This window comes from Camelus dromedarius, chromosome 8, assembly GCF_036321535.1.
Source record: "Camelus dromedarius isolate mCamDro1 chromosome 8, mCamDro1.pat, whole genome shotgun sequence".
Lineage (NCBI taxonomy): Eukaryota > Metazoa > Chordata > Mammalia > Artiodactyla > Camelidae > Camelus > Camelus dromedarius.
This window is the reverse complement of record NC_087443.1, coordinates 49,306,375-49,325,065: the sequence shown is the minus strand read 5'-3', so window position 1 is coordinate 49,325,065 and position 18,691 is coordinate 49,306,375. Positions and strand designations below refer to the sequence as shown.

General features: G+C 37.5%; 1 protein-coding gene across 3 annotated transcripts in view; it reads left to right on the top strand.

The window, feature by feature from the left end:
* RNLS (renalase, FAD dependent amine oxidase) overlaps nt 1–18,691 on the top strand; it is a 267,716-nt gene that overhangs the window by 181,641 nt on the left and 67,384 nt on the right. For all 3 annotated transcript variants that reach the window (XR_010381952.1, XR_838403.3, XM_010996271.3), the window contains exon 5: nt 2,653–2,826. Coding sequence is in view for 1 of the 3 variants with exons in the window: in XM_010996271.3 (XP_010994573.2) it covers nt 2,653–2,826 (174 nt within the window). In the remaining 2 variants the exon portion in view is untranslated. The remainder of the gene's footprint in view (nt 1–2,652; nt 2,827–18,691) is intronic.

The following is an 18,691-nucleotide window of genomic DNA, read 5'->3' as shown; positions in this document are numbered from 1 at the left end:
TTCAGTACAATTTATAGCCACTTCACTCACATCAGATAGTCATAAAATATAGTCTGTATTATATATACATGTGTGTTTGTGTGTGTATAATTACAGAGATTATATAAACCTAGTGGTTCAGAATTAAATGAGGAATGACATCCAAAGATTCATTATATTGAAATTAGGCACTTTTCTATGAGCTTTGTTTTGTGGGTATACAGCCCTTTTGAATATTTGATAGTAAAGAACCTGTTATTTTTCTTGCTGAAGTGTATGTGTTTAGGACCTAGGGCTGCTCCCTCCAGCATTTTGCATTAAAAAAAATTTCAAACAAAATAAGATCATTTTGTTAAGTCTTGCAACAATCAAAAACTTTCCAGGCCCGGAAGATGAATTTTTTCTAAGTGAGTATGTCCAAAAATGGAGATTGTTTCAGTCAAAAGTTTCACCTCCCTGTTCTCAGAATGAATTGTAGAGCTCCTGGAGCAGACAAGGGTGTTTAAGGTTAATCTCTGTTTCCATGTAGATATCAATTACCTTTTCAAAGCGCTACCCAGTGGGATTTGCCACTTGGCAGCTTGTCTAAAAACTAGCTAAATGTGCAAACGTGTGTGGCGGGGGAGGAAAAGGTCCAGTTTGGTTGTCAACCTAGTTGACCTTTCAGTTTGGGTAAAGAAAAACATAAAAATCATTTTTTTAAAAAAGAGTTTTTTAGGCCCTTTCAGTTGCTAAATAGCTGACTTCACAGTTTTGTTGGTTTATTTTTTAAATTGAAAAAAATGGGAAACTCAGTGATAAGCCCCCCAGTACACAGTATGTGCTCAACTGCTAGTATTAGTCTTCCTCACCTCCTCCAGCTCAGAAAGCAGTAAGCACGACATAGGCCCCATAACTTTAAAAGCAGATTGAATAATAAAGTGAAGCCCACAACACATTGAGTGCAACAAAGCCAGTGTCAGAAGATCACTCATTCATCAAGTAGTTAAATCTTTTAATAAGATAGAAAATTATGGTTAAATGGTAAAAGGATTGATGCCTTTTACTTCTAAGTGCAAAATAACCATGAATGTCAGAGGAGAAAACGATGCCAAAGTTCGTTTTGAAGCTCAGACTTACAGATCAGGAGGGGAACATATGGAGTAATCAGGACATGTACATGACTTCAATGCAGGAATTCTAGCTTCATCTTTACCACATGACTTGGAAGCTGTGTGGCCTAGGGCAAGTTACTTAATGCCTCTGCGTCTCAGCTCCATAGAGATGTAAAACTAGGATGGTGAAAACACCTATCTTGCAAGACTCTTGTGAAGATTAAAAGAGGTCTTAGCTCTAAAAATGTTTTGTAGCCAAGAGCATGCTGTGATAATGTACAGGATTATTACTGTGCTTAAATAATGTACTGAGTACCCTTCTGTCCTTTCTTCCACCTAAAGTCACTTCTCTAAGGGTTAGCTCAAGTTACCCGCCATCCTTGAGGTTTGCCAATAACTACTTTTTTCAATTAAGATATTTTTCACTAATTAAATAAGAACTTTTCATATGTTTCATTTCTGAACCTGCCTTCCTAAGCCTTTCAGAATAGAACTATGACCTTCTCTGAAGCCCAAATTATTAGTACACATGAATGAGCAGCTCCCTGAGACTCTTAAGGGTAGGAAGATTGGAGGTGGAGATTAAAAAGTGAGAGAAATCTTTTCCTTTTTCATCCCAGGATGGAACATTGTCCCATTTTCCTAAATACTTTTCTCTCTATAATAGAAAAAGTAACTATGTAATGAACACTTATCATACGCTAAGCACTGTGCTATGTGTTATTTATGTAATCCTTCCATCAGAGTAATGTATCCTTCACTATTACTGCCACTTACAGACAAGAGGACTATAATTAGAATAAGTATCTTGACCAAGGTCATCTACCTAGTAAGTGCTAGAGTCAGGATTTGAACCCAAACCTCCTTCCCCAGTCTTTTTCCATTTGCTGATCATTTATTTACCTCCTACATTTTAACTAACTTTGTGTGTCTGTGTTTGCCTTTTTGTCCCTTTTTACTTTCATCCTTCGTAGTTCTGTAATGAGTAGAGTAGAGGACTGTAACAAAAAAGACTAAGGTGTGGTCGCCCTACTTAAGGAACTGTGATAATCCAGTGACTGAAAGATGACAGTCAAACAAATGACTATATGACATGGGAGAACGTAAGAGGTCCGTAAGAGATGAAGCATCAGTCTCCTCCCCTGTAATGTGGGACTAGCACTCGACCTTATCCAGTACTTGTTAGGATAGAGTGAAATGCTTATGTTAAGTGTTTGGCAAAGACCTTGACTCTTAATAAGTAGTCGGTGTATGGAGTCTATAATGTTTCAGACAGTCCCACGGTCATAACTAAGATCCAAAGCTAGAAAAGCAACATGACATTAGAGTTTAAGAACCTTGAATGTCAGTCTAGAGAGTTTGGCCCTTCAACTTGATAGAAACAAGTGTGCCAAGGTTTGTAATCATTCTGCAAAGAAATTAGAGCTAATGCTATTTTACATTACCTTTCAAAATTTGTCATAAGTAAGAAAGACTTGGTGGAAACAGTTGGAAGTGGTTTAAAGGAGTTATGAATTTGATGCCTTAAAAGGAAAGATGGTATTTTCAAGTCTGATGCCCTGTACTTTTTCTTCTACAGTAATTAGTGAGAGCCAAAGGCAGCAACTGGAATCTGTGAGCTACTCCTCTCGCTATGCTCTGGGCCTCTTTTATGAAGCTGGCACGAAGATTGATGTCCCTTGGGCTGGGCAGTACATCACCAGTAATCCCTGCATTCGCTTCATCTCCATTGATAATAAGAAACGCAATATAGGTCAGTACCCCCATTATTTCCCTTAAATACAGTAACAATGGTGGGTGTAGATCATGAAAAATGCTGTTTAATTGAGTGTTGCCATTCTGAACAGAGCAGGCATTTAACTCCAAGCCACAGGGGATAAAATTTAATGTCACATTTGGCCAATAATAAAATACACAGTGAAACCAGCAGAGTTTTTCAGAAAATCACTCACCACATGGTTTGTATTACTGAGTTTATGAAAATAGTATCAGATGGTTTAAGATTTCAAAATGGCCCAAGTTCTTGCTTTAATATGGCTCCATCTATATGCAAATATATCTCTCATCATTTGTTTCTTGGTGGAGTTTATTTTTTGTTTGGTTGGTTTTGTTTTTAAAATTTGATGAATGTTAAATTCATCTTTCCACTTCCCAGGCTAGAAATAAAAAGTGAGTTTTACTATGTTATGAAAACCCTTCACTTCCATATAATTTTATTTATTTAATTTTTACCTTGAAGGCTGCATAAAATTATTTTGTATACAGTGTAACCAAAACAATAGGTAAGATGTTGTGTAAGAGCTTTACTAGAATGGGATAAAAACTACACTCCACCCTTTTTGTTGAAGATAGTTATTAAGACTAGATTTGAATTGCAAGAATAAACGTAACTGGTTTATTTTGGGCATGAAGGTGAAAGTATATTCTTATTTGTAGGATTGTAGTACTCTCTGCGATACTGCTTTTTGTGGAAAAAACTGTAATGACTAAATTCTTGAAAGGAATTGTCATTTCAATTTGTTACGGTGTATTATGGTGTAGTGATGGTTTCATCAAGCCATTAGTTAGAAATCTTGCCTGATAAAATCACCAGCTAACGTCACTTGGCCTGATAGAACCTTATAATGATAGAACTGGGCTGGAGCATGGTTTTTATATCAGAGCACATGATCTTAGAAAAATGTTTGTTTTATAACTTAAAACTCCCTAAGGACTGGACTGTTTATGTTAACATGATACCACATATATGTACAATCAGCAGTTCTTGAAATGTCCTGTAACAGCAATGGACTAACCATTTTTAACTTTATAACTATTAGTTCTGAGAAAAGGAAAATAGCCTTTGATCTTCTCATGTTATATGTCATGAATTAGATAATATCCTTTGTGTATTGCTTCAAAAGATATGATAATCTGTTAGGGTATATTTAGTAATACGTAACAGAAAAACCAATTTAAACCTGTTTACAAAACATAAGGACACTTGTTATATAATCTGCTATGGACTGAATTGTATCCCCTCAAATTCATATGTTGAAGCCCTAAACCCCAATATGATTATATTTGGAAATAGGGCTTCTGGGAGGTAATTAAGGTTAAATGAGGTCATAATGGTCAAATCCTAATCTAATATGATTGGTGGCCTTATAAAATGAGAAAGGGAGAGAGAAAGAGCTGTATCCTTGTGCACATACCAAGGAAAGGCCATGTGAGGATAGTAAGCAAATGAAAAGGCAGGCTTTTCTGCAAGCCAGGAAGAGAGTCCTCACGAGACCAAATCGACTGGCAACTTGATTTTGTACTTCCCGACCTCTGGAACTGAGAGAAATAAATTTCTGTTGTTTAAGCCATTCACTCTATGGCATTGTGTTTTGGCAGCCCATGACTGATACATTATCTAAAAGGAAGAAGTTGGGGAGACTTCAGGGCTGATTGATTCAAGAACTGAGCAATATCTTTAATGACCTAGGGTTTATCCTTCTCTGCTCTCTTCAATTCTTAATGTTGACATCTACAGAGGACTGGTAGCAAGATGGCAATGACTGTTGGAGTCACATCCAGATCCAAAAACATGTTTACGAAGAAGAGGGACTATTAGTGTCTCTGTCTATTTCTAAGAATCAAGGAAATCTTTCCAGAAACCTCTCAACTGGCCATCTTGTATCTCATAGGTCAGAATTAGGTTACTGGACCAGTCTGAAACCAATCTCTGGCAAAGGGGTTGTGGGACTATCATTATGACCCTAGACAAATCAAGATCTTCTCCTGGAACTGATGTTAGGATCCTCTTCCCTTTAGTCATATGAGGGGTAGATACCTGCATAAAATAGGGCTTTGTTAGGAAGAAAGAAGGCTAATAGTAGATGCTGGTTTGGCAACAAATAATATCCATTATTTTCAAGTAGATTCACCCTTAGGTGGGAGATAAAGTTCTAAAGTTGGCCCACTATGAGAAGAATTACATATATTCAAAACCAATTTAAAAAATCTCTTAAAACTACATGACATTTTGGAAAGTGACATAATGTTCAGTAAGTTCAGTATAGCCATTTTGCCAATATTCAGTAAATTTCAGTTTCTTCGGGTGAGGCTATATGAAATAGTTGGTTTACATTTATAGGACAGAGTAATACTTTCTACTATGAAAGGCACACAGGAAAGGAGATAGCAGTCATATCTCCCAGCAGATTAAATCACTATACAAATGGAATGGGATGGTAGGTGAAAACACCCATACTACTGTGCAGTAGCAATTTATAAAATCCGAGTTATGCAAATTTGAGAGTACAACATAAAAATATTAATAAATCTCACAAGGTGGCAGCATTTGAAGTAACAGAAATACAAAGAAAAATCTTTTATTTATATTAACAATCACACAGTTTTAAAACTTGAAGGCCAGATGAATTGGGAGCCATGTTTTTGCTACAGCCCAGGGGAGTGCCACTTCAGACAGCAAAGAAGTACCTTCCTTTCTTTGTCAGTTTTATGAAAAATTAATTTTGGATTATACAAGTTTTAAAGTATGAGAGGCCCCCAGTAATGACATTCCCTAACAGAAAATCTAACTGCCTTGCATTTAAACTATTTTTTCTGATTGTTTGGGGCCAGGGTGCTGAGTATGTCTACTTGAATTCATATAATACAAATGTCCATATAATGTAACTACACTGTATTTTATTGATATTCATATTTAAGTAGACCGGTAAGAATTATCTCTTTATGTCACTAACATTACCCAACTCCCACCCTTTTGGGGGGGGTGTTTTCTTATCAAGAATTAATACTATAAATACACACACTGAAGGGGAACATTTGTGTTCTGTCAAGGTTGAGCAGCAACAAGGTAGATGAAGGAGGGCAGGGTTGAGTCCATAAAATAAAGTCTGTTGTCAATCTTGAAGATAGCCAGAGGATAAAGGATTAGTAACCCAAACTAGACAAAGGTCAAGAAGTAATCATTTGTCAAGTGTCAGAAATAGGCAGTACCAGAACCAAAGTCTCCTTAAGCGGAGGGGCTAAATTCCAAGATGTATTAGACCCAACTTCAAGTACTCATGAGTATAGATATGACCCAATATACTTAGGTTTGTGTTTCCCAAAATGTGTTCAATGGAACACCAGCCTTGATATGCAATTTGGGATGGGGCTCTGTCATGAAATAAGTTTGCAAAATGCTATTAACTTTACCCCTATTTTGGAGAATCTCAGGGTGTATCCTATTAAAAGGCATTCCTATAGAAAAGACACCTTCTTACTTTATACTTTACCTAGAATTTCCCAAATGTACTTGACCATGGAATATTTTATTTGGGCACTCAACCTTCTAATATTCCACAGAAATCAATCCCCAAGACACACTTGAGAAAGCCTGACTTGATGCCACTGTTTGTGTTTTATTCCTGGGCAGCAACTGTAGGCCAGATTGGGGGATGAGGAAGTCTGGTCCTGAAGGCATCAATGGTATGATACTGAAATTTTTTAAAGGCGATTGTTGCAGATGAGCTCAAAACTTGGTGGGGTCATACTTGGAGATGGTTTAGTTGAAATAAGGCCTGAAATAAGGTCATGTTAATTATCATTAACATGGATAATTTTTTTCTAATTATCAATAAGATTATCCTTGTGAGAAGAATTTGGACTTTAAAAGATTTAGATTCAAATTTTTGAAACATGCTAATGATGTGATCTTGTCATGATCTTTGTTTTGGAACATTAGTTTTTGTAACAAACACACTAAAAAATTTGAATGGCTGAAACATAATGGAAGTTTGTTTCTTATTCACCTAAGACCCAAATAGATGTGTATGATTGGTAGGTAGCTTTCATCAAAGAGGTGATTCAGAGACCCAGACTCCTTCCATCTTTTGACTCCACCAGCTTCATCAGGTGGCTTACAGGATCACTGTGCTCATAGGAATCAAATCAATGGATGAGAAAAAGAATGGAGAAGAGCACATAGGATATTTTAAAAGGTTAAACCTGAAAATGGTACACATCAGGAGGGCTCACATTGTATTGATTAGAACAGTTACGTGGCCACATCCATCTATTTGAAAGAGAAGCTGGAATCGTTGTCTACCCATGCACTAGGAGGAATAAAAAGTAGGTTTGATGAACATCTACTGTAGCACTTAGCATAGGTACTTCTGTGAAAGAAGCAGATTAGACCTACATGGATGATAAAGAGATTTCAACACAAGTGCCACTCATTCAACAGGGAGTCATCACCTAGGGCAAAGACTATGATTCCAAGGCTGCATCTAGACTCAGTTGAAAAGGATTCTGCTAACAATTGGTGATGTCTGTCATGCACAGGGCATAGGGAGTAGTGGGACAGATGGAAAACATTTATCTCCTTATAGAGAAAACAATCCTGTGGGTTCCTCCTTTACTCTCACACCACTGCCGTACTCACAACACTTTTGACGCCAAAGGTGTGGGTTTTCCACACATCAGCAATTCTGCAACACCAGCTGGGTATCCTACAATTCAGTTCAGTTCTGACACTACCTACAAGGAGTTAGAAGCAAATCCCATAGGCACAGGGTTCAATCCCATAAAACTGCCTTCACTTCAGATACCAATTGCAATTTTCAGGCTGTCATCTGTTCTTCTGACCAACCTAGCTATAAACCGGTGTCCCCAGGACCCCTCTTTGGGCTTGATAATTTGCTAGAATGGCTCACAGAAATCAGGGAAACACTTAACTTACATTTAATGTTTTATTTTATAATAAAGGGTATGATATAACATACAAATTAAGAGCCAGATGAAGAGGTACATGGAGTGAGGTCCAGAAGGAACCCATGTACACTACTTTCTGCCCTTGTGGAATTGGGGTGTACAACCTCCAGGCGATTGGATGTGTTCACAAGAAGCCCTCTGAACCCCATACTATTGGGATTTTTGTGGGGACTTCAACATGTAGGCATGATCGATCATTATCTTAATCTCTAACCCCTCTCCCCTTCCTGGAGGATAGGGAGTGAGGCTGAAAGTTCTAAGCTTCTAATCACAGCTTGGTCTTTCTGGTGACCAACCCCCATTCTGAAACTATCTAGGAGCCCACCAAATGTTACCTCATTAGAATAAAGAGACTTCTATAACCCAAGGAATTCCAGGGGATTTAGGAGCTCTGTGCCAGGAACTGAGGGGAGATACCAATATATATATTTATTTATTATATTATACCTCCCAAGAAGATATCTGAGATCCTTGCCAACATATTAAATTTGGAGCCAGACTGGCCAGGAGTCAAACTTCTTAGATTGAGCTCACTTCTACCACTTATTAGCTGTGTGACCTTGGATAAATTAAACTGTTTACTGATTAATACAATGAGGAAAATAGTACTGAAGATGAAATGGTTTAAACACATAAAGAGCTTCACATGGCACTTAAATAATAAGGATCTAGGGTACCTAATGTCATAATTAATAATTTCAGTCTTCAATTGGATATTAAATTCTCCAAAGCAAAGGGAATGACTATAAAAGCCTAACTTAGGTAAATGCAACCCTGTGTTATCAGGGCAGATAGGAGTCAGAGCGGCTTCAATAAATAAAATGTATGAGTAACGCTCAAAATGATTGGTCAGAATTTTAACATCCTTCCCTGTTCACCATCCAGAAGATGGTGTTAGTGTTAGTGATCACTACAATCACTAATAGGCAGCAGTCTGCGGAGACTAAGACAATCTGCAACTCCAGAAATGTGATAGCCAATGACCATAATCCCGTAGTTTTCAACAGCTCTTTAAAGGAAACAATCCGACTCATCCAAAAAGAAAATAAATGAACAAACTTTTGCACCACATGGGATTTATCCATAAAAGGATTGTATTGTTAGGATCCTTAGTAACAAACACTACTATAATGCATGATGCCTTTAGTGGCTCTTTTATAAAAGATGCAGAAAGGTTATTCCATATAGCTCTTTGTTACATCAACTCTTTATAAAAGGCAGGAACATAATATGAAATTCTGTAAATAATTGGGATGGGCCTGGGGCTATAAAATACAGTCACCCTGTGTTCACTTAAGGGAGTTCATGATTATTCCAATTAAGCAGATAGCCATGCTGTTGACAGCACAAAATGGTCTGCTTTAGGATTTGAAACAGTGTAGAATTATCTGTCCTTAAACGGGGAGAAAATGCAACCCAGATAGGTTAACACTTTATAGGTAGAACAAAAAAGGAAGAAGGAGAAGGAGGGGGTGGTGGAGAAGGAGGGGGTGGTGGAGAAGGAAAGGAAAAGAACTGTGATCATGAAAAACTGTCAGGTTTCCAGTTCAGGCTTTTGTTTTAAAATATCAACTCCAGAAACAGCTCTCAGATAAAATAGCAATCATCATCTTAAAATAACAAGAGTAACCAGTTACAAAATTCATAATATTGTGTCTTTTGTATAATAGGCATAGGCATTTGTAATTCAATGATGTAACTGACACTGTCCATATAAATCTGTTAAGGCAATTTAATAAACAGTAGATATTAATTACAAATATCCATCTCACTATTATGATGACGCCATAGACTATCACATGGTTGTAGTACCGAATCTTGAGATGCTCTCTCAGGAAGAGAAAAATATAAGTGTGTGTATACTTACATATGTATATATGTGTGTAAAGTATAAATATACTTATATAAAATATATGTGTATTTACATAGGTATATATGTATACATAAAACTAAATATCCATATTTTGTCATTTAAAGGCATAGGCACAAATTATAAAATAGACTAATCTTATTTCACATAATATTTGCCAGTTCAAAAACAAAATAAAAAGAGGTTTTCTTTAGAAAATGAAATAACTCAGTCCATTTTGTAAGGAGGACATTTGCACACAAAGTAAAAAACAAACAGATCCCTTTCAGCCTCTGGTTGCCCTATCAAGCTATCCTCAATGGGAAAGATTTACATCCACAATAACACTTGTCCTCCCACTTGCCAAGCAAGTGAGCTCAGTATGAAAATCAATGCCAGAGATACGGGGAAAGTGGAAAAGCAGCTAAATATATAACATCACAAATAAACCTTAAAAATATCCCATGAAGTATATTACTGGGAAAAAAATATACCTTATGGAAATTTCTTTCAGGATAATGGAATTCACAAATGTTTGATTTGTATGTTTTCCATTTTCAGTTTATTCAGTCGAATCGTTATTTACAAGTATGTATTAAATGCCTCTGTGTGCCAGGCACTGTGCTAGGAAATGAGGATTCCATAGTCCCCGCCTTCATGAAACAATGTTTTTATTTTGTTTTGTTTTATTTGGGGGGGAGATAATTAGGCTTATTTATTTATTTATAATGGAGGTACTGAGAATTGAACCCAAAACCTTGTGCATGCTAAGCAGGCATCCTACCACTGAGCTATAACCTCCCCCCGAAACAATGCTTTATGAAGTCTACTCAAATGAGAAATTCCGAAGGAAATTGGTGCTTGAGGCTCTGTTGGACTATTGACTTGAAGTCAAGTAAGAGTCCTCATAAATATAAATGGATGCACTGATATATACAGTATACAGAGCATCAACTTGCATCTGTGATCAAAACTTGGGAGAGTCATGTTGCCCCGGGACAATGTTATAAGCTTTTAAAACGATACTTTAGACCTAAGACCTTTTGTCAACATGAACATAATAATCTTTCTTTAGGTGAAGTAATGAAAGATGGGGGCTATGGAACACTCAAATTCATGAAAAAAATCAGAAACTTTAGTATGGCCCATTATTTAACTTTCTCCTGGCGCTGCTAAAACATTGAATACATGCAAAGAGGTCATGAAATGTCCAAGAGTCAGTGCTCAAAAGAGTAAAGACAGTCTGGAGTCTACAGCTGCCTGGCATTTCTGGAACTGTAAACAGTTCCAAAGTACAGGTGTATATAGCATCCACACTAAGAAGTGAGTCTATAACATTACATACACAAGTTCCTTTTTGTGTCAACACTCCACCTTTGTGTTCTGCCTGCCCTGTGCTCTAAGAGTGGTACTTTCACCTGTGGTATTGGCCTAATCTTTTGGCTGTCAAGCTGAGATTTACAAAAGACCTTCAAGTTGGCCAAGAGTTGGTCCAGAACACAAGAGCCGGATATGTTGGTAACCAAGATTAGTTCATACCTGCTATTAGTGGGAGAGAAGAGGAGAATGAGAATCAGATGACTGTTTAGGAGGAATAAATGTATGGATCTGAAATTTACAGGTTATAGATGAGAGCAACAGAAAAACTGACACAGGCTGCCATCTTGGCCACCCATTTAGAAAGGAAACAGCAAGGGAATCCCTCTGTTGACTTTGTAAGGAGGTGAAGAAGGCCAGTGTACATCAAGGAGGGAAAAATCAGCAGAGGTGCACAGGTGGGAATGGCCACAGTCCCTCTGACCTCTCCACTAACAAAGGTCAAATAACTTGGTGTGTAGCTATTGTCTAATGAAGACACTGCTGTATTAAGTGCAATGACATCTCATTTTTGCTGTTTATAATTATGATCCCTTTAAGTGATGGTTCTTCTGTCTGCCAAGCACCTAGGAGAGATTAGATGCTGGTTTGGAAGTGGGAACAAGGTGAGCTAGATTGCTTTGCCTAGTTAAGGAAAAAATTTCAGACACTCGGAGACTATGGCGAGGGCAAGGAGCAGAGAAGGGAAAGAGGAGAAAGAAGACTACACGGTGAGAGGCTCTGGCTTAACCTGAGGGGTTGCTGTGTAGATCTGTAACTTGTTTGCTATATAATTTACTTGATGACACCCTCCCACAACTCCCTATTACCTCAGCATAGTTCTGGAGTGAGCCCTTGCTTTAAATCCACGGTTGCTTTTTGTTGGGGAGTTGTTTTGTAAATACACAGTTGCTTTTTATTGGGGAGTTGTTTTGGAATATCCAAGATGAAATTAGATAGGAACTTTATGGTTTCTTCAGATTAGTGCCTGTGCAGAAATTTGGAGTCTGCTGTCTATATGGTAACCCTCACATCTGTTTTGAGAACCGTATTATGAATCAAGACAGAACTCCTGATCCTCTGGACCTCAAAGCAAGCTCAACTGACTGTTTCCCTAATACTTGCAACCACGTCAATCTGTTGAGAGAGCTGGAAATCGGGGGAAAGCTCTCTCTGGGGGACTGAACTGTTTCCAAGCATCTTGAAGTTAAGTCCTTCCTGCAGCCTGAGGTGAAGCTGTCAGAACCCTGGATTGTAAGCTAGGGCTCAAAATGGTATACTCTGCTCTGCTTCCCAGACAAGGGCCTGGTTTTCATCATTCTGGAGGCACCTCAAAACCTTTGCAACTTCAGAATAGTCTTGTAAAACTGTGGAACTCTCAGACAGCTTCTGAGCCTCAGGTCCTGGGAGACAGTAAAGACTTGTTGAGCTGGATGAGGGCTTGACAAGTCTTCATTCTGGTCCATTTTTATCTGGGACCACGACAACACTATCCCAAAGAGATGGCAACCTTCCTTTGCCTAGAGCACCCTCAGAAAAGATTTCACCATTTTTCTCATTGTCGAGAATTCCTCCTCAGATCAATCTAAATGTCTCATGGGCTAAAGAATTGATATGTCCTGTTTGCAGAGCCTGCTGCTTTCTCCAGAATTAGAAAGTCTCTCCTTTAGGAGGAATACATGCCACTCTCTACAACACATGCTATTCATCAGTTGATCCCTCTTATCTTCATCAAGGTTGAAAATAAGAGATTAGACACTAACATCACGGCATCACAGGAGTGTGTACTCAGTGCTCGATAAATATTTGCTGAGCCATTCATCCTTCATGCAGCTCTGAGATGCCCTTCCCTAGTCCCGAAATAACATTGAGAGTTACTACTTCAGTACTGGTCACCCACTTAGCAGACAAGGAAAAGTAATGGCTAGTTAGCAAATTGTTCCTCCCAAAGACAATCTAGGTATCTATTACCACTGCCCTTTAAATCATGTAAAATGAATTAGCTCTCTAATTGCTGGATCTGGAAGCCATTGAAAAGCACATGTGAATTCTTGGTAGTTAGAATAATCAGAAGCCTCTGTTGGAGGCTCTGTACCATGCCTATAACATTGGGAATGCTTGACCACCTAGGATCAGAGGTACTGCCAGTAAGACCTGGAAGTTTTATCAAGCTTCCTTCCCAAAGAGGTCCACGTATTCTTGGTAACAACTTTACTGTGGTCTGTAGGGAATATCCATCTGCTTTGAATGATGCCCTGTAACACAGACCTTGATTTCCAAGGTTACATTTCAAAGGGTCCCACTGTTCTCTTTGTGAAAGATATTTTTTAAAATACTTGGTTAGAAAACAACTGTGCTCCAGCTGAGATATTTAACTTAGAAAATATGTGATAAGCTCTGCAAATGTGTCATTTCTCTTCCACGGCTTAGCAGTTATCTTTTTTATATTACAGTGGCATTAAAATGCTGTTACATAGGAACTTTGCCATAAATGATGAGTTCATATTAACCCAGACCTGGTGAGTGGTGAATTCCCTATTGTATAATTCATGATTTGGTTTTTATTATCATAGATGGTCAAAAATAGCCAGTATTATCCAGCATGGTTGCATGGACTTTGTAATCACACAGACCTAGTTTCAAATTATAACTCTATACCAAGAATTAGGTAGAATGTATTATATTGCTGTCTTTGTAATTAAAAATGGTGGAATATTGGCATTTTCATGTGATTCAATCTAATAGCTCTGTGACCATGAGTAAGTTTCTTGATATCTTTGGGATTTACTTATCTGTATTGTACGGTTCGTAATGTCTCCCACACATGTTTTAAGGGTTGAGTGAGATAGTATATTCAAAACTCCTAGTACCACGCCTGGCACACTGGAGGCACATAGTAAATGCTGTCTTTATAGCTGTCACATAAATTATTTTATGGTTTCAGTCTGTCAGGTATATAAACCTTTTCTTTTCATTTTAACAAAGAGGAAAGGGAAGGAAAATACCAATGGTGCACGTTTAGTTAAATTATATTATCTCTTGTTAAAAATAATAACACACATTATGTTAGTTAAACAATATCTCATTTCCCGAATATTAAGAATATTAAGTTAAATGTGGCTCTTCTTTCTTTTTATGCAATATCAAATCACTTTTTGAATAATTCCCCCCAAATTTACACTCCAGCATAGCTGAGAAGAGTTAGATACTGTGAAGTAAGCCGTCAGCAAATCAAAGGACTGAGACTAATTCAAGAGCAGGTTTTGAAGTCTTGACTGCAGACTCTCACCACAGGAAATCGCTTCATTGTGTTTTATAAATACTTTATATCAGTTAGCATTTTTAACCCTGCCCAGAATCACCGATCCATCATTTTGCCCAGATGTGACATCACTGAGTCAATTTAGCCTGAAGAGTCCTTCGGTTTATTACCGGTGACTTTCTTGTTATTAAGGGAGCTGAGAAGGCTTTGATATGCCTTTTAAGATCATACGTGGGCCCTGCTACTTTTAATGATCATTGCCCCACAGACTTTATATATATGCTCATTTAGATAATGAGAAGAATCTACATGTACTGTACAGGATGTCGAATTCCCTGCATAATATGAATGAATATTAAACACTGGAATCTGAAAAGAACCTATTGAAATTCCATTAATATTTATAACTGATCTGTGGGACTAGGGGAATTCTTCAGTATAAAATATTCCAAATTCATGTTTGTAAGAATGAAGCATCCTTGAATTTAAAATATAGTTTTCTCACTGAAATAGATTTCTGTTATACATATACCTGATGAATTCTTTGTTGTTGATGTTCCATATCCTTACATTATTTAATAGAGTTGGGAAAGGCATTTTAGAGCCTTGAGCTCAGTTGAACCTAATCCACTCTTTTTTTATTAAAAATAAAATGCCTATTTGTTCCCTTTTTCACTGTCTATTTTCAAAATATTGGTTTCTCAGGAGTAGCTAACAATAGCATAAAGATTATAGTCCCGTTGATTTAAGAACTTTAGCCAAAATACTCAGATTCAGTATTTTTTTCTGTCAAAATATAGCAGGAAGAAAAATTTCACTCTTCTTATTAGTAAAGGAGATAAGAATGTCCATAGTAAACCAGTAAATTTCCTCTATGAAAAGGGCCAGAAATATTTGACACAATCATAAGTAAAATCTTCACCATCTGAGTAGTCTTGTCTTTCAAATTCAGCATTTTATAATGCCAAGTCAAAACCTCCTCTTTAATGCGCCAAATGAACTAGAGTGAAGTATCGGGTCAAATCCTCCAGCCCAGAGATATATTTCATCTGTTCATGGTATCCCTTTGAACAGTTACAAATCTAAAGCTGAACCCAATTATGCAACTGCAGTGATAAAGTGATAGCCTTAGAGCAAATCAGTACACTGGCTCAAGGGGAAAACCTTGCCCAATTCAGGAAAAGAGTCCAATCATAATACCAATCAACACACAAAAATTTCATATAGGGCATGATGCTGAGCAGGCCAGAAAACCAATGCATAATAAGGGATGGGTGCTTGTTGCTGGTGAGTGTTGGGAAAGTGGGGCATTTTAGTTGACTGTCATCATAGAAAACCAGGGCTTTCTTAACACTGCGGGAGAACTCCAGCGAGGTCCTGGAACACCGAGTACAAGTTAGGGCAAATCGCCTGCTCTAGGGACCTGGGAAGGCCCAATTAAAGGACTATTGAAACTCTTCCGTTTTTCCTTTTGGCAGTGCCAATAAAAGCTGCAACAGGCTGAAAATCTCCTTGTGTCTCAGGATAAATAGATGTTTTCATAAAACTTGGGAGGTCTTAGCCAAAGAAAAAACTTCTCCCAAACAGATCCTGAAATACATGCAGTCCCACTCAACGTGGCCTCATTCTTTAAATGAGCAGAATCTATGGAATTTTTAAAGGGATTAATGCGGAGAACAAGAAGAAAGATTATTCCAGCTCTGGAAAGCAAGTAGAATCCAAAATATGTCAATGTTATTTTACTTCTTTAAAAAAAAAACTGTATATATAATAATCAAACCTAACATGGAAGCACTAGCTCTTGATTGCCTGCCTTCAAAATTCAGAACTTGTTCTTCCTCCAGTCTTTTCTGTTTCTGAAAATGGAGTCATCAGTCTCCCAGCTCCTGAAGCCCCAGATCAGGAATCATCCTTGGTTTTTCCCTCTTCTTCATCCCATATCCAATCTGCAATCAAATCATACCAGTCTTGCTTCCAGAATAGATATTGAACTCACTTCTCTTTGTCACAACTGTCACAACCCAGGCACCATCTTATTTTAACTGGCCTCTCCATAGTTGCCCCTTTCCAGTTCATTCTTCATGTAGCCAGAATTATCTTCTTAAAATATCTCTGTTTATGCCATTCCCTTTCCCATTCAAAGCTCTTTAATACTTTCCCTTTGCATATAGGATTGAATCTCAGATCCTTATCATGATGTTCAGGATCCTGAATGATCTGGTACAGGGTGTCACAAACTTTTTCTACAGATAGGGAATACTTAAGACTGTGAGCCATATAGTCTTTTGTTGCAACTACTTAGCTATAGTGGTATAACACAAGATATAGACATTATATAAAGGGATGGGCATGACTATGTTTCAATAAATATTTACCAACACAAGTGGAGGTCACGTTTGTATGCGAACCCCTGGTCTAGCACATGCTGATTTCGCTAGCTCCTCCCTCCATGCCTTGCTTAGCTTTCCAGTCACACCTCTCATTCTTGCCATGGTTTTTCACACGCAAGACCATTGTCCTTTTGTTCTCTTTGCCTTGACAGTGTCAGTTTAAATGTCACTTCCACAGATGCCATTCCTGAATTCCTAATTTACTCTTTTATAGCACCCTATATTTTAATTTCCTGTGGCTACAAATTGATTTGTGTATGATTTGCTTAATGTCTGTTTCACCTTCTAATTGTAAGCTCCATGGGTGGAGAGACTGAATTTGCTTTGTTTCTCTTTGTATCTCCAGCACCTGGCACAGTGCTTAACATACAGTAACTTCTCAATTAAATGTTTGTTAAATGACTAGATTGTACACTTGAAATAAGGGATATGTTATTAGTAGGCACACTTCAAAATCTCAATGCCTCAAAGACATTTGTGATGAACACATTGTGGCTTACACAGAGTCACATGCAGTTTGGGCATCTCTACTTCGTCTTGTAGATCTGCTATCTGGAACATGAGCCCCTAAGGCCAGCAGGGAGGGAAGAAAGAAATGGAAGGGACACAACAACTCTTAGCAGCCTTGGACTAGAAAGAACACACTTCACTTCCCCTCAGAATCCACTGACCAAAACTAGTTACATGGCTCCTGCTTGACTGCCGAGCAGACTTGGAATTGCCAGGGAGCACATAGACTACTTTGGTGAGCATGAACTATCTCTGCCAGAGAATGTAAAAATTAGTTCAAATATATGTCCTTTCATTAAACAGAATTGGCTATATGAAGGTACTATGAACTGCATACATTGGTATACTATAGATGATCTATTTTACCAATTAAGAAAGCTTTTCTCAAATTTTAATTTGCCTCATTGATGTTACTATCTCACTTGGTAATAATCACTAGGGTCTTGCTCTGATGTCTCCTTCAGACACTTTTCTACAAAGACGTTTTAATGTTTAGTAGAGGAAAATGCTCATCTTGTAATAATTTTACCTATGACTATGATTTTTCTATATAACTGTTAAGTTTGGTTCATTTTAAAGGAATTCTATGGCATATTTCTTCTTAAAAGTAAATTTTATAATCCAAGAGTTGACTGTAGGAGAATCACCTTTGTAAGAAAAGGAATATATGTATGTTCTCTTTGCTCCCCAAGTTATCTGTGTCTCTGTAAGTTATTCATCAGTCATAAATTCAATGAATATTTATTGCATTTCAGCTGTGGGCCAGACATCGTTCTAGGTGTTAGTGACTAAGACAGCTCATCTAGTGCTTACATTTGGCAGGGAATATTAAAACATACTCCAGTATGAAAAGAAAAAGAAGTCCTTATCAGCAAAATTTCAACAGTGTGTAATCAAACATTCTCTTTTATTATTATTATTATTTTATTTCTGCAAATGTTTGTGGAATTGAAGTATTGATATCTCTGTAAGACAGTCTTTTACTCTGTTTGGTATTCGTAGTCAGATCTTTAGTAATCCTTGAGTTATACTTGCAGGAGTATAAAAATGTACCGTGGTTTAAAGGGACAATAATTAGCTCTGAGGCCATACCCTCTCCATCAAAGAAGGTGAAAACAATTGTCTAGTTTGAAATCGGTTTCCTAGGAGTTATCTTCCTTAATTATTCAGACTTACCTCGTTTTATTGTGCTTCACTTTATTCTACTTCTCAGATATTGGATTTTTTACAAATTGAAGGTTTGTGACAACCCTGTGTCAAGCAAGTCTATTAGCACCATTTTTCCAACAGCATTTGCTCACTTCGTGTCTCTGTTACATTTTACTAATTCTCATAATACTTCAGACTTTTTCATTATTATTAATTTGTTATGGTGATCTGTGTTCAGTGATCTTTGATGTTGCTATTGTGGTTGTTTTGGGTGTCACAACACGTATGTGAGATGGCAAACTTAATCCATAAATGTTTTATGCATTCTGACTGCCCCACCAAATGGCCATTCCCC